At 37.3% G+C, this 27,887-nt stretch overlaps 1 protein-coding gene and 1 non-coding gene across 7 annotated transcripts in view; both read right to left on the bottom strand.

Moving 5' to 3' along the window:
* Positions 1 to 27,881, bottom strand: part of GSK3B (glycogen synthase kinase 3 beta) — a 216,446-nt gene extending 188,565 nt beyond the window's left edge. For all 6 annotated transcript variants that reach the window (XM_006165983.3, XM_006165985.3, XM_006165986.3 and 3 more), the window contains exon 1: positions 27,253 to 27,881. In XM_006165983.3, the coding sequence (XP_006166045.1) occupies positions 27,253 to 27,340 (88 nt within the window). In that variant the 5' untranslated portion in view covers positions 27,341 to 27,881. The remainder of the gene's footprint in view (positions 1 to 27,252) is intronic.
* Positions 14,314 to 14,374, bottom strand: MIR6529 (microRNA mir-6529). Its single transcript, NR_129373.1, has one exon. It is a non-coding gene; the product is annotated as a microRNA mir-6529 (primary transcript).
* Positions 27,882 to 27,887: the final 6 nt, after the last annotated feature.

Genomic DNA, 27,887 nt, shown 5'->3' with positions numbered 1-27,887 from the left:
TGTATGTCTCACACTGGTCAAATTTAAAAAGTGATAATAAATGAATAAATAAAATTAAATAAATAACTCTTAAAAATCATATTTATAAGTATTAGTATGAATTATATTTTCTCATGTTAAAAAAGAAATCCAACAAAGTTGCAGAACACAAGATTGAACACACAAAAATTAGTTGTATTTTTATGTTCTAGTAATAAACAATCTGAACCAAAAAATAGGCAATTCAATTTTGCAGTAGCATAAACAAGCAAAAAATAGCAACAACAAAACCTTAAGACTAAATTTAACTGAGCAAGTACCAGACTTGCTGAAAGAAATTAAAGACCTCAAAAAAAGAAGACATCCTATGTTCATGAATAGGAAGATTTAATACTGGTAAGATGTCGACACTAACCAAAATGATCTACAGATTCAATACAACCTCTACCAAAATCCTAAAGGGCCATTTTGTAGCAATGAAAAAGATTATTTTAAAATTCATATAGAATTTCACAGGACCACAAACACACAAAACAATCTTAGAAAAGAATCAAGTCGGAGTACTTACACAGAAATTTCTGATTTTAAAACCTACTACAAAGCTACAGTAAACAAAACATTTTGGTACTGGCACAAAGATGGCCACAGATTGTAGATCAATGGAATAGAATCAAGCATCCAGAAATAAATGCATTTATCTATGGTCAACTGATCAGCAGTAGGGTGCCAAGACTACTCAATTGGAAATGAATAGGCTCATCAACAAATAGAAGTTAGAAAACTAAACTATACACAAGAATTAATTCAAAATAGATCAGGGACCTAAGTATCTAAAAGACACCTACAAATCCCTTAGAAGAAAATACATGGGTAAATCTTCATTGATTTTGGATCTGGTAATGCTTTTTTCAGATATCACACCAAAAGTAGGCAAGAAAACAAAAAATAGGTACATCCAACTCTATCAAACTTTAAAACTTTTGTGCATCAAAGAGCACTATCAAGAGAAGGGAAACACAGTCCAGAGAATGGGAGAATTTTCAAATCAAATATCAAATAAAGTGCAGTATTAAGAATATATAAATAACTTTATGTCTCAATGACAAAAAGAAACAGCACATTTTTAAAAGACAAAGGAATTGTATAGACATGGCTTCGAATATACACACAGAGTCAACAAGCATATGAAAAGATGCTCTACATTACTAGTCATTAGAAAAAAGCAAATCAAGGATTATTATGTCACTGGACTCCCATGTAGCTGACCTCAGTGTGAGTTCCAGATCTGGTGGCATAAAACTCCAGCCGGGCTTGAATACATGCATGCCCAAAATCCCCAGAGGACAATGGAGGAGAAGGGATTGTAGCATGGCCATCCCCCGGGTGATTTGTCACTTTCTGTTTCTAGGTCTCTCTCTGTCTCTCAGGCAAGTTCATGAGCCCTATAGCAAAAATCTCTCTAAATAAAAGAAAAGAAAAATGCAAATCAAAATCATGATGAGATACTAACTCATACCCATTAAGACAGCCATAAAGGAATGAAGTATTGATACATGCCACAACAGAGATGAACCTTGTCCTTTTGGCCAGAACCACCATCTTCCAGTAATTAATCAAAATGACGAACACAAAGGGACCCGATATATGTTCTCTAGGCCTTTTAGAAAACATGGAATTGTTCCTTTGGCAACATATAGGTGAATCTGTAAGAAAGGTGATATTTTAGACATTAAGGGAATGGGTACTATTCAAAAAGGAATGTCCCACAAATGCTATCATGGCAAAACTGGAAGAGTCTACAATGTTCCCGGGCATGCTGGTGGCATTATCGTGAACAAACAAGTCAAGGGCAAGATTCTTGCCAAGAGAATTAATGTGTGTATTGAGCATAGTAAACATTCTAAGAACAGAGATAGCTTCCTAAAACATGTAAAGGAAAATATCCAGAAAAAGAAGGAAGCCAAAGAGAAAGGTATCTGGGTTCAACTAAAGCGCCAGCCTGCTCCACCCAGAGAAGCACACTGAGTGAGCACCAATGGAAGGAGCCTGAGCTACTGGAACCTATTCCCTATGAATTCATGGCATCATAGGTGTTAAAAAAGAAACTAATCTGGGGACCAGCAGTTAGCGTAATGGCTATGTCGCTGGACTCCCACGTAGTTAACTGCAGTTTGAGTCCCGGACCCGGTGGCTTAAACTCACGCCAGGCACATGTGGGTGTGTGCCAAGATCCCGAGAGGAGAATGGAGGAGAAGGAATTGTGGCATGGTCATCCCCCCTGGGGGGAGATTTCTCGCTTTCTGTCTCTCTGTCTCTCTCTGTCTGTCTGGCGAGCGCATGCACCCTATAGCAAAAACCTCTCCAAAAAAAAAAAAAAACTAATCTGTGGTCTATAAAAACAAACACATAAACAAAAAAGAGATGAACCTTGAAAACATAAACCACAAAAGGCAACGTAATATGGTTTCTTTTACATGAAATGTCTAGAAAAAGCAAATCCTTAAAACCAGAAGCAGATTAGTACCAGGCAGCAGGAGATGAGGATTCTTTAGGCGGTATGAGGAAGTTCTGGAACTAGGTAACAGTGTCAGACGCACAACATAGTGAACATGGTGAATGCCACGGAATTGGCATTCAGTGAAAATTATTCAAATGCTCAATTTATGTTACATATATTTTCCAATTTAAAAAAAAAAAAATCACAAACATACACCCTCGCTCAGTTTACTAAAAGGTTCTGAAAACAACCAACCCATAGCAACAAACACCCAGACTGTGGTACTTTCTAAATATTATTTCCTACTGAAAGGAATCAAAATCACTTAAAAAAAAATGAGTCAGGTGACATACAAGATGAGCCTGAAACCTCTTGCCATAATAGAAAACAAGATTACCAAAGTCTAGGCTGGCTCCATGACACAACAGTTTTGTGCTGCTCAAAAGAAACTGGATCCCATTCAAATCCTCAGCCCAGTTCACCTGATATAAGCCAGGAAGAGGCCAACAGGCTGGAGGACTGGAGGAAGGCACCACAACATAACTAGACCCTCTACAGGATACTCCCCTCACCTCCCCCACTCTTTCACTCTTGTGTAATCAGTCATGAATGAAAAAAACAATTAGGTTCCAGCCCCAAAGTAGTTATTATATGCAGTGCACTGGAAGCCAAATCCTACATGGCCAACTGTGGTTCAAACCACAGCCTCTTGAGGCTTGAAAAACACACTAGGTATATATGCACACATGCCCAAAATCCTAACAGTAAGGAAAAATAACTGCAGTGTGACCATACCCCATTGCGGCATTCTCTCTCTCCTCTATCTCTCTCTCAAGCCCTCTAGCAATACAAAGAGAATAAATAAAACAAAATATTAAAAATAAGGATTACTAAAAACTGTTGAGGCTATATGGAAGGATACAAGAGCCTGCATAAAGGGGCTAACATTGGCAAAAATGAGATGATTAGAGAATTTAAAAGAATAACTATAACAGATTAAAACATCAAATCTTTTTCAAACCCAGGGGTTCATATAGATAGTTTTTAAAACAAATTAACTCACTGGATACCTCTATCAAATGGTAGTCAAATGCTCAAGTGTTTATACTGCTTTTCTTCCTGATAATCACATTATTAGTGAAGTTAAATTCTTCTTTATAGGAGAACTCCAGCTGCTAAACACAATGGAGTGGTAGAATATCACCACTAGCAGTCTCTAATAAAATTATCTACATTGGTGTCAGCACCATTTTTCTATAAAGGGCAGAATGCAAGTAAGTATTTTAGACTTTCCTAGTCATATAGTTTGTCGTAACTACTCAACTCCACCACTGTATCTGCAAAGCAGCTATAGATAATACATAAAGTGTAGTTACATGCCAATAAAACTTTATTTACAAAACAGGTGGTGGATCAAATTGATATATGGCCCACAAGCTACGGTTTGCCAAAACTTGATCTAGACAATTATCAATGACTATTAAAACCATGAGAAGAACAGCTGACAGAGAACTGTACAATGGATGGTGGGAGGGCTGACAAGAATAAACCCAGTAAGCAATTATAACATCACAAAAAGAGGCAACTATTGGGTCATCAGAAGAGTTATGACCCATTTTTGCATAGAAAAATACATCGTGACTTTTCTGACAATCCAATAGATATCATGTATCACCTATTGATGTTATACAATAGGAAACACTAAATACCACCTAAAAAAATCTAACCAACAGTTCATAAGAAACACAAGGAAGAGAAGAACATGTTAAATTGCCAAGGGGATACAATCAGTAAAATATGGAATCTGGGAAATAAGATATAATCAGAGATATACAATAAAATATTTACAAAAAACAAAATCATGGGAACCAGCAGTTAACGTAATGGCTATGTCACTGGACTCCCATGTAGTCGACCGTAGTTCGAGTCCCGGACCCGGTGGCTTAAAACTCACGCCAGGCGCGTGTGCGTACATGCCCAAGATCCTGAGAGGAGAATGGAGGAGAAGGGATTGCGGCATGACCATCTCCCCTGGGGGGTGATTTCTCGCTTTCTGTCTCTATGACTTTCTCTGTCTGTCTGGCGAGCGCATGCACCCTATAGCAAAAACCTCTCCAAAAAAAAAAAAAATCATGAGATATCTGAAATTTGGTTTAAAAGGTTTTTAGAGTAGGTGGTAAGGGTACAGATGAAACAAGAATGACTATACATAGATAATTACAGAAACTGGTGTTGGACATACAGTGGTTCATTATTATATTGTTCTATCAAAGTTTATATAATTTAAAGCATCTTAATGATTTAGAAGTAATTTAAAAATAACTCCAATATGGAAAAAATATTCACCATCAGTTTGGGTTGACCAAGTTCCTCACCAAAGAAAATTTAATGAAAATTATTCCATTTTACTATGGAAGTCAAATTGTGTATCCACAGAAAGCTAAGTGGAAAGGAAAGGGAGAAAAAAGGTGGAACCTCTGATTCATTTTTCCCTTCCCTCACCCTAGTAAATGATGAAGCAGTGAGATGCTACTAGCTGCTCCTTTAAAAGTGATCAGGGCCCAGCCATGGTGGCACAGCAGTAGACAATGCTCTGCAATATTGGAAGCCAAATGGAAGACTGTGGTTTGATTCCAGACAGCTGTATGCACAGGCACACATATACACATATCAGTGATCCTGACTAGTTCGGAAGGCCGATGAGAGGGCTATGACATGAGACTCTGTCAAGGGTGCATCTGTCCTCTGTTCTTCACACACACACACACACACACACACACACACACACACGAAATGAATAAACTTTAAAAAAAAATAAGTCCTATTAAGGACAAATATTTTACCTTCAGAGAAAAGATTTCCAATGAAAATCTGTGTCTCAAGCTACAAAAAGGTTTGCTCTTAGGAATCCCAAGGATTCTGGCTATTTCAAAGAAAGTAAGTCTAGGAAAGGACATTTTCAGAGAGGAAAACAAAATTTCTCCCCTCAACTTCCTCAGAATTAAAAAGAAAGAAAACTGAAGGAAAAGGCTCAGTGTTCTGCTTAACTCAATTAACAGTTAATAGCCTTATTAGTTCTGAATGGTTCTAAGTAATTATCCAAATTTTCAAAGAGATCTCAGAGACTATTTAACTCTGCTGAATAAGACTTCAAGACACTGTGGTTGGAGAAGAAAATAAAATCTTCATACCGCATAGTAATTTGGTATGGCCATGTTCTTTAACTATTTAACTTGACATTTAATACCTGACAGTCAATGCAAACCAAACTGCCACTGCATAAAGACTGGCCTGAAAAGAGTTTTTTCAGCAGGAAAAATGTGCAGTTTAAAAAGGCTGACTACACAAATAAGCAGATCTACACATTAAAATCAAATACTGTACATAAAAAATAAATAAACATTAAAGACACCTAGTAGGCCAACATTTGTGAATTACAGCTAGTATTCACTTAAAAAGTATCTGATCCCTACTGGAAACTGCACCTTTCTTAATTCCCTATAAAATACATTCAAGGTAAAACTCCCATTACTTCAAAAAGGCATCTGGTGATGATTTTCTCAAATAAATTATTGGGGAAAAAGATTTGGAGGGTTTTTTTTATTACCACCCTATGTGCACCAGCTTATAAACATATGCATAAGAGGATACAAAGAAGTAACAACCCATACCTAAGCTGTATTTTTGCTACTGCTGCTAATAATAACAGCTAAGATTACTATGTGCCACTGTGCTTAAGTACCTTACATGCATAGTTACCTGCTTTAACTTTTACAATCATTCAAAAAAGTAGTTATTGTAAATACTACTTCCAAATAAGAAAATTTAAGCTTTTAAAAAATTAATAACTTGGGCCCAGCAGGTGGTGTAATGGTTACATTGTTGGAATCCTACGTAGTCGAATGTGGTTCGAGTCCTGGCTTAAAATTCATGCAGGTTGTGTGTGTGTGCATGCCCAAAATGACAAGAGAATAGAGGAGAAGGGATTGTAGCATGGTTTTCCCCTTTGGGGAGTGACTTCCCAGTTTCTATCTATCTCTGGAGAGTGCATGTGCCCTATAGTTAAAAAAAAAAAAAAGTTAATTACTTGCCTAAGCTCTGCTATATCTGATCAGAGAGCATGCCAGAATGGCCTTATGGCATCAAAAGTAAATAAAAGTATAAATATATAAAGACAATATCAAATCTCACTCAGAAATCACTTTAATTTTTACTGTTAACTGATAATCTTCACTACAGAACATGGATTTCATCTATAAAAAGCAAAGAACATAGGATATGTGTCATATAGTCAATTTATTATCCCTTCACTGTTTCCTACATAGATCAGATTAACCTTTGCCTTGTATTGCTGCTAGACTGCTCTTTCTAAGGCGTAAAATCCAATGAGCAACAACAGTTCATGGCAACCCACAGTGGCATGGTAAGGTCAAAAATGCAAAAATTCAGGAATCAGCAAGATCTAGTATCCATTCCCAACTCTGCCCCATTACTAGTTTTGTGTCCACTACTAGTTTTAGCCACCATCAGGGCCTCAGGCTCCTTGTCTATAAAATAGAGATAGCATCTAGGCCCTGTGGAGTAAATAATGCTCAATAAATGTTGGCTTCTTTCCCTTCTTAAACAAAATATCTAAATATACTTAAGACAGAGCTTCCAAAGTGTGATCCAAAGAATATCAGTCTTTCAAAGGATGCTAAAAGCATCACTTCCTAAATCCTTGGCCACAGAATATTTACTACAGCATAACCTTGTTTTGAATAACTACTGAGGAAACACTGATCAGAGGACTTTCAAACAGGTTAAAAGACAAAGCATTTAACAAACAAACAAAAACTTTGCTTCAGATTCTGTGACAGTTCTTTCGGCTCCTGAGTGTTCATTTCTATCTACTCGCTAGTTCTCACTGTCATTATGTATAGTTGACTGGCATGAAGTATGTTCTGGATGTGAGTACTAAACAGAGATTAAAATTAAACCTAGACATAATCTTTGAAGTGTGGTACAAAAAATTCAAATTCATGAAAAATGGGGCTTGTTGCTGCAAAGTTGACAGAAAACAATATGCTTCCACTTTTCCTCCAGTTACAAACAAGAAGAAAAAGTTCATATATCAGTTTTCATTTATAAGAAATATAAGAAATAAGTCATTACAAACAAAATGTGCTGCACTTGGCCCTTTACCTGATAACAATAGCCATGGCAGACAATGGGAGCCAAATATAGTGTATCTGAATTAGGTATCATCACAGGATTTTATTGTAATGGGGCATTTAAAACACTAAGTTAAACTTAGAAGCACAGAAAATTCTCTCCACATCATAAGAACTATTAGCCAAGCTTTTCTATTGATACTCAACTACCTTCAAAATCTAAAGAAGTATGTCTCAGAAAGAAAACCATGACTATTGATGTATTATAATTTGATCTCCATATTAAAAACTCAAAATTTTAAATTTGTGGTTTATTTTTCAACATTCATCATATATTAAACACCAGCTCAGTACTGAGAGTCTTCCTGTGCAAGAATAATACAGAGCAACAACAAAAAACACTGAGACCAATAACCATAGGAAATAAAAAGGATGGAAGCTGGTGAAGTCTAACATTTCTGTTCTTCCTTGAATTCTTAAATTTATGACATATCTGGGACCAGCAGGTGGCATGGTGGTTAAGGCGCTGGACACTCCCATATGGCCAACCAGGGTTCAAGTCCTGAATCTGGTGGCTTGCTTTCTCACTTTCTATCTCTCACACTCTCACCCTCTGTCTCTCTCTGGTCAAATTAAAAAAATAAATGAATGAATAAATCAAATAAAATAAATAATTTTTAAAAATTTATGACATATCATCAAGACTCAAAATTGGTGCCTTCAAGTTAGCAGAGATAGCAAGGCTCCATTTCTGCATAATCATTCACATACTCTGAGAAGAGCAAAGTAATTAGTAGTTAGAGCTCTATACTGAATTACATGGGTTAGAACCCAGCTTCTGCCACCTGCTGGCTATAAATCTTTGGCAGAAGTCTCCTAACCCCTTGGGACCAGCAGTTAGCGTAATGGCTATGTTGCTGGACTCCCATGTAGTCGACCGCGGTTTGCATCCTGGACCCGGTGACTTAAAACTCATGCTGGGCGTGTGTGCGTGTGTGCCCAAGATCCCGAGAGGAGAAGGGAGAAGAAGGGATTGCGGCGTGGCCATCCCCCCAAGGGGTAATTTCTCACTTTCTGTCTTTCTGTCTCTCTCTGTCTGGCGAGTGCCAGCGCCCTATAGCAAAATCCTCTCAAAAAAAAAAAAAGTCGTCTCCTAACCCCTTTAAGCCTCAGTTTCCTCAGTTAAAGATAAATAAACTCTAGCTCCAAACTAATTAGGCAATATGGATTTCAACTGTACTTTTATCCCCATTTCATAGCCACTGCTTTATGTTTAGCTTGATCAATTTTAAAATCAAGGTATCTTACCTTAATTTTACTTTAAATAGGAAAAGTGAGTGAAGTGCTATGCATGGGGAACAAAATCCTACATAGCTGACCACAGTTAGAATTCCAATCTGGCAACTTGAGAAATACACCATGGGCGTGTGTGTGTGTGGGTGCTCATAATCCTCACTAGATAAAGCAATGGAGGAAAAAGAACTGTGGCACTCTACCTCTCTCTCTCGTTTGCTCATGTGCCTTTTGGTAATTAAAAATATATATTTATTTTAAAGGAAGAAAGCCATTTAAACTTCACTTGTATATGACAATTTCTTTCATCTTTCCCCCCCCTCTGGAGAGGTTTTTGCTATAGGGCGTGTGTACTCACCAGAGAGACAGAGAGAGACAGAGATCGAAAGCGAGAAATCACCCCCCAGGGGGGATGGTCACGCTGCAATCCCTTCTCCTCCATTCTCCTCTCAGGAACTTGGGAACGCATGCACACGCGCCTGGAGAGAGTTTAAGCGCCGGGTCCAGGACTTGAACCACGGTCACCTACGTGGGAGTCCAGCGACATAGCCATTACGCTAACTGATGGTCCCACAATTTCTTTCTTCTTGTTAACATTACAAAAAGCCAAAGTTTCTAGGACCAGCAGTTAGCGTAATGGCTATGTCCTGGACTCCCATGCAGTCGACCGCCGTTCGCATCCCGGACCCGGCGGCTTAAACTCACGCCGGGCGCATGTGCGTGCGTGCCCAAGATCCCAAGAGGAGAATAGAGAAGGGATTGTGGTGTGGCCATCCCCCCTGGGGGGTGATTTCTCGCTTTCTGTCTCCCTGTCTCTCTGGCGAGCACATGAGTCCTATAGCAAAAACCTCCCAAAAAAAAAAAAAAGAAAAAAAAAAAAAAAAAAAGCCAAAAGTTTCTAAGCCTTACTACCCTCATGAAATCTTAATTCATTCAATTTTACATAATGTTCCTATTCTCTTCCCAAATTATAAAGGTCATAGGGTGCAGCAGTTATTTCACTCACTCAGCTATCTATCCAAAAACCCTGAAGTCATTCTGTGCTAAGCACCTAGTATAATAGAAGTGTCCTATCTGTCTTTCTTTTATTGTTCCTCTATATTTAAATAACAATCCTGTTTTAGCTTTAGAAATCAATTTCTTATATCAAAACTTAAATAGTCCTGGAAACAGTGATAATTTAGTTTCTGGAAACACTTTTTACCATACCATGAATGTATCTGTTATCACCATGATAAATCATAAACCTTTAATCTGTATTAAGTGACTCAATATAAAAACCACTACGCTCCACACTGCAGGAAATACAAAGGTGAGTAAAATACATTTTGCAGTGTTGTAACTTATTATCCCCTAGGGAGAGATCACACAAATTAACTATAATACAAGGAAGAATATTAAGGGTCATAAAAAGTGCTACAGGAGTTATATGAAAGTGAATGTCATGCCTTGGGGTAAGGCACAGATGACTAAGTGGTTGAGGTGACATCTGAGTCTGAAAACTGGGAAAGGTAGGTCTCTAAAACATAAAGGAAGTAAAGATATGACAAAGAATATCTGAACCAGTAACACTTCATCAGAGTCAGAACAATCACAGCAATAACAACACTGAACAAGCATAGTAATAAAAAAATTCAACATATATTTCAACAGCTCCACTAAAATATTGGAAAGGAAATCATTATCCCCTACAATAAGCACCTTTTTCTGAAGAAAATAAGATTCTCTTAACCTCCTTCAACATGACTCAAAATTTCAAAATAAACTGAAAATATGACTAAAAAAAAAGCAATGACACAAATAAATGAAGTATTTTTAAACCACACACACCTTTTCCATTACTTGAAAATAACTAATCTAAATTAAATAGATTGACAAAAATAATGTAATTCCCTAACAAAAAATATTTTAGGTTTTTGTCATAGGGTGCATGTGCTCACCAGAGAGAAGAGAGAGAAAAAAAGAGATAGTGAGAAATCATCCCCCAGGAGGTACAGCTATGCTACAATCCCTTCTCCTCCGTTCTCCTCTTGGGATTTTGGGCACACATGCACATATGCCATCTGGCATGATTTTCAAGCCACCAGTCCAGAACTCGAAACGTGGTTGGCCATGTGGGAATCCAGTGCTTTAACCACTACACCACTTGCTGACCACCCACCTGGACAAAATTTTAAAATTGCACTATTACACTAACCATTAGTTAACATGTAGCTACTGAATACTTGAAATGTGACTACTTGAAATTAGTATGTTCTGTAAGAGTTCTGAAATATTAATTAGGTGATGAAGCTTTAGAACCAAAAAAGGTAAAATATTTCATTAAATTTTTTTATATTGATTACATGTTGAAAGAATAAAAAAGCATGCATATATTGTGTAATAATCACATCAAGAATATAGTTTACATAATTTTCATCAACACTGAGCATTACATAATAAATACATTCTATAACAGATCTTTTTTTTAAGATATATTCTGAATTGTCACAATAATGCATGTAATCAAATGGAAAGGTTATAGAACTACATACTACAACAGAGTAAAAATGCCATTGACAATTCAGTTTAACACAACGTTCTGAATACACTAGGTTAAAGAAAACAGTATTATTTAAATCAATGTTACTTGTTCTTTTAACATGACCCATAGAAAACTTAAAATTACATGACTCTTATTTGTGGCTTACAAAAATATTTCTATTTAATAGGTCTGATCTAAATGATAGCTTAATATAACTACTTTTTTAATTTCTGTACTTGCTTCATGTTAGCATTATAATCGCTTGATCATAATGATACAAAGTAATCTCCAAATATCCATTTCTCAGTGTCCAGACACTGAAAAGGCAAAGACATGGGCAAAAAATGTGTATCAGTTTCTTAACTCCCCCATTATAAGAAATACGAAAAGACAAAAAAACAAACAAACAAACAAAAAAAAACAATGCTATAACAACTTTTCCAGATATATTTACCAAACAATTACTACTCTGGGCAGTCGTGGCTGATGTCATTAGATTACATTTGATTAAGAACTACTCTGTGACACAAAAGCATGGGATACAGGAAACATGAGAGTCAACCTTGAAAAGCAATGAAAGAATTCAGAATAACAGCTACACTACAGTCCTGGAGAACAAATCAATCCATTACCAACAGCAAAACATGGGGTCTGCATCTAGGAGAAAGAGTACTCTGAAAAACAGAAAGGGAGCAGCACACAGGTCACAATTCAAAAAATATTTGATAAAATGGTACAGATAGGGGGGCATTAAGGTTATGATCATTGCCAACAGTACAAGAAAAAGAAAACAGCAATAATACAGCAATAATAAAGTCTAACAAAAATTAAGTAAAGGAAATGTGCCACTTTAGCAACAGGTTTATAGGTCTCTAAAATGTTAAACATGGAATTACCACCTGACCCAGCAATTCCACTCCAACCCAAAAGATCTGAAATTATATGTCCACACAAAAACTGGTCTACAAATATTCACAATAGCGATTATTTACAGGAGCCAAAAACCAGAAACAGCCCAAATAACCATCGATTGACAAATAGATAAACAAACTGCAGCATTTCCATACAATAAAAAATAATATTGCTTCACCAAAAAAAAAAAAAAAAGGAATGAAGTACGATATTATGTACACCCTACAATCTTGAAGGCATTATACTAAGTAAAAGAATCCAGTCACAAAAGCCAATGCACTGAATAAATTTATTAGTATGTACTATCCAGAAAAGGCAAAGCTATAGACAGAGTGTAGATTAGTGGTTTCCTAGAACTGTTGGGAAGAGAATAATAGGGGTTGACTCATAATAAGTACAAAGTTTCTTTTAGGGGTAATAAAAGAGTACTAAAACTAGAGGATGGTGATGATTACATGACTTTTTGAATATGCTAAAAACCACTACACTGTACACTTTTTTAAAAAGATTTTATTTTATTTTATTTATTTTTATGTGTTTATTTTAATTTGAGCAGAGAGGGACAGAGCAAGAGAGTGAGGAGAGTGAAAAATCAAGTTGCCAGGTCCAGGACTCAAACCATGGTTGGCCATGTGGGAGTCCAGCGCCCTTAACCACCACACCACCTGCCTGTCCCCACTGTACACTTTAAATGGGTGAATTTTATAGTATGTAAATTACATTTCAATAAAGTTGCTTTTAAAAGGAACTGTGACTATTATACACTACTTGTTTCTGATAAGAATACTTCTGGAGTCTAAATATGGAGAATACCCTGAGTAACAATTTTTTTTTTGGGACAGATTTTTTGCTATAGGGCATGTGCGCTCGCTGTAGAGACAGAGAAAGACAAAGAGACAGAAAACAAGAAATCACCTCCCTAGAGAGGATGGCCACGGCACAATCTCTTCTCTCCTCCATTCTCCTCTCGGAATTTTGGGCACGCACACACACAGGCACCTGGTGTGAGTTTTAAGCTGCCGATTCTGGGACTCGGACCACGGTCAACTATGTGGGAGTCCAGCAACGTAACCAGTACACCATCTGCTGGTCTCACTATGAATAATAATTTAATTAAACAATATATTAAAAATAGTGGTATAGGGCCAGCCAGTGGAGTGGTGATTGAGATGACTAGCTCCAAAATGACCAATTGTGGGGTTCAAGTTCTGACCCAGCAGCTTAAGAAACACATCAGGTGCATATGCATGCATGCCCAAAAAGAAGAAGATATTGGGACCAGCAGGTGGTGTTGTGGTTAAGGTGCTGGACACTCCCACATGGCCGACCACAGTTCAAGTCCCGGACCTGGTGGCTTCCTTTCTCCCTTTCTCTCTCTCTCTCTCTCTCTCTCTCTCTCTCTCTGTGTGTGTGTGTGTGTGTGTGTGTGTGTGTCTCTGGTCAAATTAAAATGAATGAATGAATAAATAAAATTAAATAAATAATAGTTTAAAAAAAAAAGAAGAAGAAGGTATTGCTGCCTGGCCATCCTTCTGGGGGTGATTTCAGTACCATCTTCTACTCTCCCATCTCTTTCAGGCAAGCACATAGCAAACTAAAAAATATATATAGGTATAATGATACATATTATCATAAGAGCAAATGGGGGATGAACATACAATAAATGATACCTAAATAGAAAGACAAAAATAATTATCTAAAATTAATTTTAAGAAAGATTAAATTCAATATAAAATATTAATTAAAACACTAATTTAAAATATGACCAAAACGACTAGAGGAAATAGCTATTATACTTAGTTGCTTCTGAGAAGTAGACTGTGAGGCAGATCAGTTTCCACCATACCTTTTCTATACTATTTGATTTCTTGAAATCATATATTAGTTTATAAAAATGATGTTTAAAAAAAGCCTAAGGAGTGCTTGGTTAATAAGCAGAATGAAACCGTGCGCTCTTAAAGAGGTAAAAGGCACAGGCTTCATTGACATTGACGTACTCTGCGCCTCTGATCTCTCAAGAGAACAGGTTTTACTCATGTAAGATGTTAGGAAAAAATGGAAGTAAAGAAAAAAATAAATTTTTCCTCTGACTCTCTTTACCATCAAAGAAACACCTATTTTCAGGAAAAAAAAAAAAAAAACAGGTAATACCAAATTGGCACTATAAATAATTTCTTAAATACCAAGTGGAAAGTATTTTAAATGTATTACTAAGTATTCATTGGTTAAGACTTAGCATTTTACCTCTAACTGGCAAGAGAGCTTTGCATTTATTCCCCATCTAGCTCACATTCAGAAAAATAAATGTTTAGTAATTTACTAGGTTGAAAAATAATAGCAATTTTCTAGTGAAATTCATTTAAATTTTGTTTTAATTCTAACACTCTTTAGCTAAAGCCAGTGCTGACTGAGGTACATATACATAAAATGCAAGGCCATCTTACATATCATTAACCTGTAAAGATTTCAAAATATCTATGGAAGGACGCATAAGAAATTTTAATAGTGGCTATCTCTAGAAAAGGGAACTGGAGGTTGCAGAGCAGAAGAGGAGGAAGACTTCACTGCATATCTTTTAAATTTTGAGTCATGGGGCAAGTTCAAGTCCTATAGCCTAATGGAAGGGAGCCAGATCCCACATGGCTGACCACAGCTTGAATCTCAGTCATAGTGGCTCTCCTTCTCTATCTCTTTGTGGTGAGTATACACACACTTTGGCAATTAAAAATAACAGGACTGACAGATGGTGTAATGGTATGTCTCTGGACTCCCACAAAGTCGACCAAGGTTTGAGTCCTGGACCCAACGGCTTAAAACTCACACTGAGTGCATATGCATGCAAGCCCAAAACCCCGAGAGGAGAATGGAGGAGAAGGGATTGCGGTGTGACCATCCCCCCTGGGGGGTGATTTCTCACTTTCTGTCTCACTGTCTCTATCTCTCCAGCAAGTGCATGTGCCCTGCAGTAAAAATCTCTCTAAAAAATAATAAAGGAGCTAGCAGATGTCATAGTGATTAAGGCTCTGGACTCCCACATGCCAACCACAGTTTAAGTCTGGACCCAGAGGCTTAAAACTCACGTAAAGAGTCGTGTTCCTGTGTGCCCAAGATCACAAGAGAAGAATGGAGGAGAAGGGACTGCGGCATGGCCATCCCTCCCAGAGGATGATTACTCATTTTCGATCTCTCTCTCTCTTTGGCAAGCGCACACACCCTATAGCAAAACTCTCTCTCAAGAAAATAAAATAGATAAAATTTTAAAATTAAAAAAATGTTGAACCATATAAGCAAATTCTATTTAAAGCAAAATAGGTAAACAAAATAAGCATGTTATTGTCTAGCAAATGACACCCTATTAATAACTACTGTGGTTATCAGTACTATGTAGATATGATATACACTGCTCTTATATACACATATAATTACATACTATTATTGCAACTCTACCAACTCAAAGCTTCCTTTCCTGCAGTTTATATAATGTCCAGAGTATGAAGCCTCTGAACTTCCAACAGGACAGCAAGTGTTCTACAATACTGTAGATATAGTCTGCTGCCAGGCCTAACTCCAGCACCTCCAACTGCTCAGGTGCTGCCTCCACAAACTCAAAAGTCTAACATTAGTCATTTATTTGACTCTGCTTGGTAACTTCAACACAAGTCATAAAGTGCTTAATCAAAAATAATTCTAGCTGATTTTTATGGAATAAGGGAAAACAGAGAATATCAGATTTAAAAAAGACAAATTGGCATTCCTTGGGGAACAAAATCTAAAATAGCCAACCTTTTTAGTTAAAGTAGCCAATTAAGCACCTAAGAATTTCTCAGACCTTCAAAAGAAGAACTTCCATGATCATTTCTTTTCCTTCAGCGCAATGATTTGATACCCACTTTTTTCAATTCTCATTATACAGGCAATACATGTATTCAGTAAAGGTAACCTCAAATAGCTATTTGTAATTCATAAGAAAGTTTAAATGATTCCATGAAGTGCCTTCTAAACATTTACAACAGGTCCAAACAGCAATTCCATATATACCAATGAGAAAAAAGTAAGACAATAAACCTTAAACCAGATAAAATTCTATTGCTGTATAATGCAGATGGACAACGGAAGAATGCACTGGAAACAAAACCCTGGGCTAGCATACTATGGACTTTAGTACCTTAATCCGTATCACTGAAATCCAACTAACGGTTGGTCAATCAGACAGAGATGACCCAGTTCTCGTCATCACTTAGTGACCAACAATTAGAGGATGTTTGATGTAGTAAGAAGTTATTGCAGGATCCCAGCTCTCCAAGAGACTTTCCTGCCTCCTGCCCCTTTAAAAGAGTTAAATTAGTATAATTTAACTTTCTCTAGGTGAATGTTTTAAACAGTTATCACAGAATGATTTCCCCTGGAGCTGTTTATACTTACACTAAGTAATCCCAATATACTAGTTTCCCTGAAATGTCTGTCTATTCTTTTCAGTAGATGTAAGGCTTAACATCATTAGTCATTCATTCTCTTCCACTTGTTTTAGAAAACCGGACAACTGACTGAATTAGAACTATGTATTACATGATAATAAAGAATTGTTAATAAAAGCCTGAAGACCAACCTATGAGCCAAGTGCATGTTCCATTTCTGTGCAGATAAAAGCTGCTCAAGAGCCTTTTCAGTTTATTTCCTAATTGTCAACTCCAATTCCAAAAAAACTAAAGTTCCAAATAACCCAATCCTACATTGACGCTTAGTTATTCTTTAGGGAGAAGGGTGGGATAAACTGGGGCAAAGGAGTACTCACAGTTCCAGACATCATAAATGTCTAATACAGGAACCAGCAGTTGGCGTAATGACTATGTTACTGGACTCCCATGTAGTCGACAGCGGTTCCAGTCCCAGACCAGGTGGCTTACACGCCAGATACATGCGCATGTGTGCCCAAAATCCCAAGAGGAGAATGGAGGAGAAGGGATTACGGCATGGCTATCCCCCCTGGGGGGTGGTTTCTCCCTTTCTGTCTCCGTCTCTTTCTGGCGAGTGTACACATCCTATAGCAAAAACCTCTCTCAAAAAAAAAGAAAAAGGCCAGTATATACTTAACTAATTGTTGCATGCACGGGTTGAGTATATCCAAAATGCTTGGAACCCAAATATTTCAAATTTCAGATCCCTTTAGATTTTGGAGTTTTAAAATTTAAATATTGTTTTTAAATATTTTTTGAAGAATTTTTTTTGAGAGGTTTTTGCTATAGGGCGTGTGCGCTCGCCAGACAGACAGAAAGAGACAGAGAGACAGAAAGCAAGAAATCATCCCCCAGAGAGGATGGTCACACTGCAATCCCTTCTCCTCCATTCTCCTCTCGGGATCTTGGGCACGCACGCACATGTGCCCGGCGTGAGTTTTAAGCCACCTGGGACGCGAACCGCGGTGAACTACATGGGAGTCCAGCAACAGAGCCATTATGCTAACTGCTGGTCCCGTCTTAAAGAATTATTTTTTATTTAATTTTATTCATTGTCATTGTTTTATTTTTCATTTTTTTTGAAGTTGACCAGAGAGAGAGAGAGAAGGAAAGTGAAAAAGCAAGCTGCCAGGTCCAGAACTTGAACCCCAATCAGCAACATGGGAGTCCAGCCACCTTAACCACCACGCCACCTGCGAGCCCCTGTATATATATATTAAAATATCTTTGGGATGGCACCCAAATCTAATCACACAATTCGTTAACATTTCATATACACCTTACATATACACCCTGAAGGTAATTTTATACAGCATTTTAATAATTTTATGCATGATACCCTTTGTGGGCATGCTTACGTGAAGGAATCTGGGATTCCGTGAAAAAGATACATGAAGGAGACTGCAAGGATCTTTTTTCAATTTGAAATGCTGAATAAACTATGTGTCATGACTAAAAGCTATCGCTTGAGGTTAGGTGTGGAATTATCCACTTTTGGCACCAGGTTAGCACTTAAAAAGCTTCAGGTTTGGGAACATTTTGGGTTTTGGGAATAGAAATGCTTGATCCATATAACCAAAAAAATACTTTCATGAAGGTGGTATCAAATTTTAAAAGGAGAACTAAGATACTTTTTGCAACAGAAGAGGAAAATAATAACCCTTAATTTGGGGGACCAGTAGATGGCCTAATGGTTAGGTTGCTGGACTCCCATGTAGTTGACCATGGTTCACGTTCCAAAACCAGCAGCATAAAATTCATGCCGGGCGCGTGTACATGCATGCCCAAAACCCCAAGAGAATGGAGGAGAGAAAGGATTGTGGCCTGCTGGCTTCCCTGGAGGGTCTTTCTCTGTCTCTCCAGTGAGCACACATACCCTATAGCAAAATTTTTTAAAGAATTATCTTATTTAGCTTTATTTTATGTACTTATCTTTAATTTGACCAGGGAGGGACAGAGCGAGAAAGAAAGTGAGAAAGCAAGCTGCCAGGTCCAGGACTTGAACCGCAGTCAGCCATGTGGGAGTCCAGTGATGTAACTGCAGTTACTATGCCATTTGCTGGCTTTTACAGCAAAAATTTCTAAAGAAAAAAAATGTTTAATTTGGAGAACCATGGTCTAATAATACTTGGGAATGTAAATATGCTAAATTTATTTATGAATAGTCAATAATGTTCAATAGAAACCAGTGCTCCGACTGACCATTAAACAACAAAAAAAATACCATTCATTACTTATTTTCCTTCTTGTGCTGACATTAAGTCCTAATATTTTCAATGTTTGTTTAAAAAAATTCTCCCTGAGGGAACCAGCAGTTAGTGTAATGGCTATGTTGCTGGACTCCCACGTAGTCGACCGCGGTTCGCGTCCGGACCCGGTGGCTTAAAACTCACGCCGGGCGCGTGTGCGTGTGTGCCCAAGATCCCGAGAGGAGAATAGAGGAGAAGGGATTGCAGCATGACCATCCCCCCTGGGGGGTGATTTCTCGCTTTCTGTCTCTCTGTCTCTCTCTGTCTGTCTAGTGAGCGCACGCGCCCTATAGCGAAAATCTCTCCAAAAAAAAAAAGAAAAGAAATTCTCCCTGAAATCTTAAAAGAACTAACGATTTTTCCAACATAACTGTAAAAAGGCTAAGTACTGTATTTGTTAAAAAGCATGCCTGGAAGTAATTTCAAAGTAGTACTACTGATGAAAGTCTTATAAATCCATTGCTAAATTATCAATGAAAGACCATCCTAAAAACAAAAGGCACTTGGAACCAGCAGTTAGTGTAATGGCTATGTTGCTGAACTCCCATGTAGTCGACCTTGGTTTGAACCCCAGACCTGGTGGCTTAAACTCAAGCCGGGCACGTGTGCGTGCGTGCCCAAGATCCCAAGAGGAGAATGGAGGAGAAGGGACTGCAGTGTGGCCATCCCCTCTAGGGGGTGGTTTCTTGCTTTCTATCTCTCTTTCTGGAAAACGTGAGTGCCCGATAGCAAAAACCTCTCCAAAAAAAGGCACTTTAACTTATCTTTGAAATCCAAGTGTTAAGGTAACAGCAACTAATTCTCTTAATGCCACCTCCACCACCACCTCACACACACACACACACACACACACACACACACAAAGAACAAGTGCTCTAGAAGCAGAATGACTGAGTTTAAACAACTGAGCTACTTTCTGGCCAGGTAATCTTGAACAAGTTGCTTCATCTCTAAATCTGATTTACTTCATCTAAAAAGTGGTGATAGTAATACGAGTTACTTTATAAACTTTATAAAGTTGTCATAAAGATTAAAATGAGATACCATGTGTAAAGAATTTGGCAGGGTATTTAGTACATAGTAAACACTCAATAAGCATATTACATGTTAAATCACATAATTAGTCACTGAAATTTTCTATTTGAGAAACCTATTTGTTCTTACATTCCCCTAAGCCAAAGATTATGACAGTACAATAAATGGTAATTTTTTAAAAATAATATTAATATTACTGTTTTGGACCAATGTTTCTAACATATTTGCTTGGCTACCTACTATCTTTCTGGTTCTAGAACATGCCTACCCTACCTATCAGTAAAATACAAGCTCCTAGAAAAACAGTTCCTCTCTTTTTAGAAATGTTACTTTTTCTTACTAAATTGACTGGAAGAACAAAATCAAGAAATTAGCAACTCCAGAATACAGTAGTAAGGGAACATATTAAGAGTTCAGCTTTGTGCTGTGGTTGGCTATGGAAACAAAAGAAAAAGTTGAACTGGGAAAATTAGCTTGAAGAAAGATAAATCATTATCTCAATGGGATGAAATCAAAAGTACTAAGGGGTGTGGTGGTGCCCGCACTATGGCAAATCAAAAGTACTAAGAAAACTATTGAAAACAAAAATAAAAGATTCAACCACTTACAAAGTGTAATCTAGGGACCAGCAGTTGGCATAATGTCTATATCACTGGACTTCCATGTAGTTGACTGCGGTTTGAGTCCCAAACCCGGTGGTTTAAACTCACGCCAGGCATGTTTGCATGTGTGTCTAAAATCCCGAGAGGAGAATGGAGGAGAAGGGATTGCAGCATGGCCATCCCTGGAGGGTGGGGGTGGGGGAGTTCTCGCTTTCTATCTCTCTGTCTGTCTCTCTCCTTCTGGCAAGTGCCGGCGGCCTACAGCAGAAACTTCTCCAAAAAAAAAAAAAAGGTGTAATCTAAATGCTTTCAGAAAATAGATTTTTCATGCCAAAATATTAATCAACGATGGGAAAGGTGACTGCAAATTTAGAACTGAAATCTACCAAGATGTTTCTTTATATCTGGTACCAGAGCAAATGCATTACAGATACAAGTAAATGCTAGAATAATTTACTTAACATCCCTTTTATGCTGAGTATTAACTTAATTTGTGGGAACTACAATAAAAACCCAATAATACACAGAAGAGAATAAGGTATTCCTTTATTTTATAAATATAATGATAAAAATCTTTTGGTAAATTCTGGGATAACAATTAAATTCTTCTCCTTTAACCCTGTCAGTGGTACTTTGCTATTCTATTCACATAGGTTTTTATATTTAGTATATGTTTCTATATCACATTAAACAAACTTCAAAAATTATTTGTATAACCAGTGAAGATTTGAATACAAGATATGAGCAGAGTCTGCAACCTTCATTTTATAACCCATGAACCATAAAAATGCTTTTATTCTTGAAATCACACAAAACTTCCTTTATAAAGAACCTGAGTTGCAGGCGTAAGATATGCAAGGACCTCAAAAAGTTGATGGAAAATGGAGTTAAAGTATTAATTTATTTTGGTACAAAAATTTTTATATCCATGTATAGTTTTTCATTTTCCACAAACTTTTTGAAGATTCCACATATTTTGGACAAACAGCAAGCTGGGAAAACCATATTATTTTTTAAGTGCCAGGTTTTGTTTTGTGTTTTAAATAAGTATTTATTTAGGGACCAGCAAATGATGTAATGGTTGTCACTGGACTCCCATATAGTTGATGGCGGTTAGAGTCCTAGACTCCGTGGCTTAAAACTCAAGCCAGGCACATGTGCATGCAAAATCCCTAGAGGAGAATGAAAAAGAAGGAATTATAGTGTGGCCATACCCCCTGGGGAGTGATTTTTCGCTTTCTGTCTCTGTCTCTCCAGCAAGCACATGTGCCCTATAGCAAAACCTCTCAAAAAAATTAATTTGTTATTATTTTTAAAATTTTATATAGGGTACTGTATCATATACTCCTAGGGCAAGGGTGTGTGTCAGGGGCTGGGGGGTCCACAAGGGAAGGAGTGCAGAAGCAAGCCACCAAGGTCCAGGACTCAAACTGCAGTTGGCTGAGTGGGTGGCCAGCTTTTTAACCATTTTACCACTTGCTGGCCCCTGAAGTGCTAGTTTTAAAAGTGAGTTTTTTGTTTAGTTGTTTTGGAGATATTTTTGGTATAGGGCATGTACGCTCACCATAAAAAAGAGAGACTGAAAGCGAGAAATTACCCCCCCCCCCCGGGGGGTAATTCTCGCCTTGGGATCTTGGGCACACATGCACACGTGCCCAGCGTGAATTTAAGCCACCAGAAACGGGACTCGAATAATAGTCGACTACATGGGAGTCCAGCGACATAGCCATACGCTATCTGCTGGTTTTTATTCGTTTTTTTTTTTTCAATTAGTTAATACTCAGCACATGATGGACATTCAATAAATTGTTCCAGTATACCCAAGTATGGGCACACACTGAAAGTATGCCCCCTCAAAAAGATCAGCTAGAAAATGCTAAACGTTTCACCAAATTAATTCACTCATGGTAATTATGTTCCTAACAGAACAGAACCTGGGGAATCAGGTTGGTCCTGTTAATACAGCGCACACTCCTGTCACACCCATGCTCTACCTCTCCATTCTCCACTGTAGGGTGGAGTATCACAAGAGGCACCACAGTGTCACATCCTGCCCATCCCCATTTGCATCGCAACTCCATGAGTCTTATGACGCTAGGGCCATTAGCATGTTTCATAGCCTTTTCTATGAATAAACCATACACAAAAATTAATTCCCCAATATCGGAATCTGCTGCTGGCACTTAAAAAAGAAAACTGGTTTTCCCAGCTTTGCTCTTTCTCTAAAAGAGTATCGCACGCATGGGCAACTCAAGTATACCATAAGGGACCAACAACACAGGTACTACTGATTTTCAGCTAAACTATGCCAGTAAAATGAGAAAATGTCATCTCGATTTTTAAGTGCAATTCCTCATCAGCCACAAACTGATCTGTGGAATCTTGATTCCCCTTAAGTTTTTTCCTAGACCCTGTCCCTTATTGTCATTTTGCAATTAGCATTCTACAGATGCATGTACCAAAAGACCATGCAACTCTTCCACAAATATATTAAGTATCTTAACAACTCTGGGCAAGTCTAGTTAGGAAAGGAATAAAAATAAGGTTGACTTTTGGTCTCATACATGAGCTCGTTTTCAATGTTAACATAGGATAATCAAGAAATTGGCTAAATTTTAACAACCTAATTTTAAGATGTCACAAAAGATTAAACTTCCCTGCAGAATAGAAAGACTCTAAATTGCTGCCTATTCTTCAGTTCTAATCACCATATGACTTAATACTGCAGAATAACATGCAACTACTGTTATTTTTTTCTCTCTTAGCTAATGAAAATTTTGATCTAAAAGTTTTAGATGAGAGCCAATTTAAATGATACTCATTGACTTATTCCCTCTTTTCGAATCTTATTTTTAAGCACTTAACCTAGGCAATTAGCTAAAATTTTCCAGCAAAAGTATTTATTACCAATATTCTAGCCTAAATTGCCACGGGTATTCTCTTTCTCTATTTTGAGTAAATCTCATGTGATTCTAAAGAAGGAACTGTACAGATATTAACATTTGCTTAACACATAAACCTTAATGAAAACAAAAAGAAATGCTGTCTTCATCATAGCAAGTAAAAAGTATTTCAAGTATACTAGTTTAAACTTGGGATAAATGCCTAACAAAAAAGGCAAAAGTATTTTCTATAAAATCAACTTTTAATTTCTCCTGTAGCCTTCACAAAGTGAAACTCTTAGTATTAATACTGTTATTTTAAATGCATGTTTTAGCTAAGAAAAATCATTATTTACTAAAAATGAGTTTCAGGACCCACCGATGGCATGGTAGGTTAAGGTGCTGGACACTCCCACATGGCCAACCATGGTTTGAGTCCCTGGCCTGGTGGCTTGCTTTCTCACTTTCCCTCTCTCTGTCTCTGCCTGTCTCTCTCTGGTCAAATTAAAATTAAATAAATAAATAAATAAAAGAAAAGAGTTTCAAGTATGTACCAAAGATTAAAAGTGAAATAAAAAATCCAAAATGTTTAAGTTACAGGTTAGCCCAGAAAGTAATTTGTATTTGTTTTCAAATACATTACTACGAAACTATTATAACTAGGTTTCAAGTGTGAGGCTTTTGAATCTACACTAAAAAGTAGAAATTTAATGAAAACTATTTAAATAAAAGCCTTTAGTTTACTGCTCTGAAATATAAATTCTATGTTTTTAGGTGTAGGAAAATTAGAATTATACAGTTAATAAACTAAAAAGTTAAATTTCACTGTCAGTAATTAACTGCTGTCAGCTTAATTTCAAGGGAACCTATTGTACATTAAATTTTTAAAAAGTGAACTTATCTACCCTCTCATTTCAGCACTTTCTCAATTTTCCTATTACAATTAACAATATAACTAAGCGGTCAAGTCTTCCAGACCAGTAACATCAGAATTTATTTTTAACTCCTGACTCCTTCACAAATATTCCTTCAGTCCAATCCAATGTCCTGCCAGTTCTTCATTCACGCTCTCTCAAATCTGCTCCTTTCACCCCATTTCTACATTATACTTTACTCCCTCATGATTTACAACAAACCCTACTCTCTAAGAGGGCTCTTAATGTATCTCTAATCCTGTTGATGAAATCATCTTCAATTATCTTCTTCAGCAACCTGCAGTAAATCCAGGTCTCTCTGGAATCTCAACCAGTGTTTACAGCACCCCCCCACACACACATGCCCTCCATCAGCTAACTTTCCTATATTTCTCAAATTCCATCTATATTCACTTTCCTTTTTAGACACCCTTTCATTTAAAACTTACTTGCTGCCTTTCACGCAAAACTCACCAGCTCTGTACCTCTATATATTCCTTCTACCTACAATTCTTCATGCCTTTCTATCAGTTCAGGAAGTCTTCCTTCTTCAACCCATCTAAGTCAAATTCTTTGTCCCTCTGAACAGATTCAATTTGTAATTTATAATCTTGTCATCATCATGCTAGTGTTTTCATATTTCCCCCCCTTAACCTGCAACTAAAACTAAATTATAAGCTTCTGAGCCCAAGGGGTAAAATTTTTTATGTACCTCTGGTTCAGAACATTAGTACTCTAATGAATGCTTAACTCACTCCCTTGTCTGCTAAATGTCCTTAAAGTCAAGGTCGTCAAAAACAAAACTGACATTAAACTCCAATTTTTTAATATGTTAAGCTGTCCTATATAATAATAGAAAATTAAACATTGTAACCTATATACTTCACAAGAGCTACTCCATTCTTAGTCAATATTACTCTACCGAAAATTAAGGAGTCATTTTCAAAGAATATCCTGGAAATAAAAAGTCCCAAAATTTAGCATTATAATCTAGCATTATAGATCTCTGAAATAAACCTAATAAATTATTTATCTAAGATTGATTTCAAGCAGTTTTTAAACTATATTACCAAGATGTAAAACATTCAAAACACTCCAGTACAAGAGGCTCTTAAGTTAGCTATTATAAGATTTGCTTCATCTTAGCTGAAAATTACCTCGGAATTTTCAAATGACCCCATGAAGTGCTTAGAAAGTGTGATCCCTCCCTAAAAGATGCATAATCAGCTTCCCTCTTCACATACCCTACATTCTCTACAAGCTAGTCACAAAAAGAAAAAGAAAAAAAAAAATCAGCTTTCAAAAATAATCACATGCAACTGTTACCTCAGACCACTCTGTTTCAGGCAAGTTCCAAAAGCCAACTTGAATTGAACTCTGGAGTTCAATCAAAAGTAATCATTTCATGTTGCTTAAAGATGTAATCAAATTCACCTAGCAGCATATACATTTGTTTCTTAATCTCAGTTCTTCAGTTCCTAGTTCCCCTAGGCAACAAAATAGTTTGTCTTTGCCCTCATCAGTGTCCTTTCTAGGAGAAAAAGGAAACAATATAGATACTTTTGACAAATTCTGGAAATAGTTTAAAGAAGCTGTCACTAAATACCAAATAGGTATCTCCACTGAGATACATTAGAACACTAGATACTTAGTATAGCAAAAACCTCAAGAACAGACATTTCAGCATAAATCCAAGACAAGAGTACAATCTGGAGACAACCCTGAATGCAACCCCAATATTCCTGATTTCCAGAACCACACAGCCTTCTGCAAAAGCTAGGATGGGAAGGACTAAATAAATAACTAAACCCACAGTTTAAATGTGACAGAATCTAAGCCAAGAGTATTCTAAACAGTCCTAAAAACAAACTCACTGTACTGTAGAACATTTAACAAGTAATGAATGCAATGCCACCCGGAAACTGAACTGAAACGACACAGTGACAATTAACATTTAACTTGTTATTTGGCACTATGACAACACAAACCTTAACCAAAACTTGAAACTACTTCTAAGTTACCTTTTGAATAAACATAAATTATACGGTGGTAGATTGGTGATGTCAAAACAGAAAGGTTAAGAGATAGCATAAAAAATCACTTATCCGGTAGAAGACAATGCATTTAGAGATGCAACCGCTGCTGGGTATTTATGGGCTCCCAGTGGCCCCTTCTAAAGAGAGGAATCAAGGCTCGCCTCCGAACGGGAATGCTGGTTACTGCGGGAGTTCATCCCGAGATTAAGATACTTTGTACAGCCACACAGGCGAGAAAGAAATGTTAGGAGGGTGGGACACAATGTCTTTGTTAAGTATACAAAGCTATAACACCTAAGACCTGGGCTGGCTAAAATTTCCTTCCTTCGTTTCAAAAGACACACACTGCAAATGTTCATAATGGTTACGAATCAAGTCTCGTCCTTATTTAAAAGGATGACAGGTAAGCATTTCCATCACTGTTTTAACTCAAGCACTCGATAAAGCTGACTACTAACAGCAAGAAAAGTGTAAGAAATAAGTTTCATATGTAGTCGTACAAAGAAAAAATCATATTCTTTCAATTCAAGGTTAATGAGACCGGGCGAGGAGGGGTGGGAAAAGAGGGAGCTGCCTCATCCTTGACTAAGACAGGTTTTGCCCTTTTCCATTACCTCTAATTGCTTTATCAGGAGGTCTAATATTTTAAGAGCCTGGTATGTTGGGGCTTCTTATTTAAAGGTTGAGGTAGAGAAGGGGTGTAAAATAAAATCAATACTCACTGCTAACTTTCATGCTGCCAAACGCTGAAGGCTGCTGCACTGGCTTGCAGCTCTCCGCAAAGGAGGTGGTTCTGGGCCGCCCTGACATGATCACTCTCTTCCCGAATCACCTTTTCCTTCCTTCCTCGTTTTCTTCCTTTTGTTTTATGTTGGGGTGTTAGGTTAATGATAAATGCAGCATTAAGTTCTCCCACAAAGAAAAAGAAAAAGACTTCGTCTTCTTGGCTTTTCACTCCTTTTGTATAGCGATTTAAAAAAAAAAAAAGGAAAAAAACGAGCAATGTATTTCTCCTTCTAGACAGATCGGTACGGATATTTAACACATAGATGATTTGGGGGTTAAGAAAAAAAAATAGCAATTCTTTCCCCTCCTTTTCTTGGGAATGGAGGAAAGGGGAGGAACTAAAAAAATATATCACATAAAACAGGGACAAATACTTGATTGAAAATAAGTACTTTAAATATTATATCTTCCTCGGGGATTTTTTTCCGAGTCAATGAAGAAGGGAAGCGGCGGAAGGATCACGAGTCTCACGCTTGAAGAGAAGGGGGATGGGAGGGAAGGAGGGAGGGAAAGGGAGGGGGTGGCTCGGAGATGCGACGGGAAACGCTGCGGCTCCGGCAGCGGCGGGATC

This window comes from Tupaia chinensis, unplaced genomic scaffold (genome assembly GCF_000334495.1).
Source record: "Tupaia chinensis unplaced genomic scaffold, TupChi_1.0 Scaffold144135_1, whole genome shotgun sequence".
In the NCBI taxonomy this organism is placed as follows: domain Eukaryota; kingdom Metazoa; phylum Chordata; class Mammalia; order Scandentia; family Tupaiidae; genus Tupaia; species Tupaia belangeri.
This window is presented reverse-complemented; position numbering and strand designations above follow the sequence as displayed.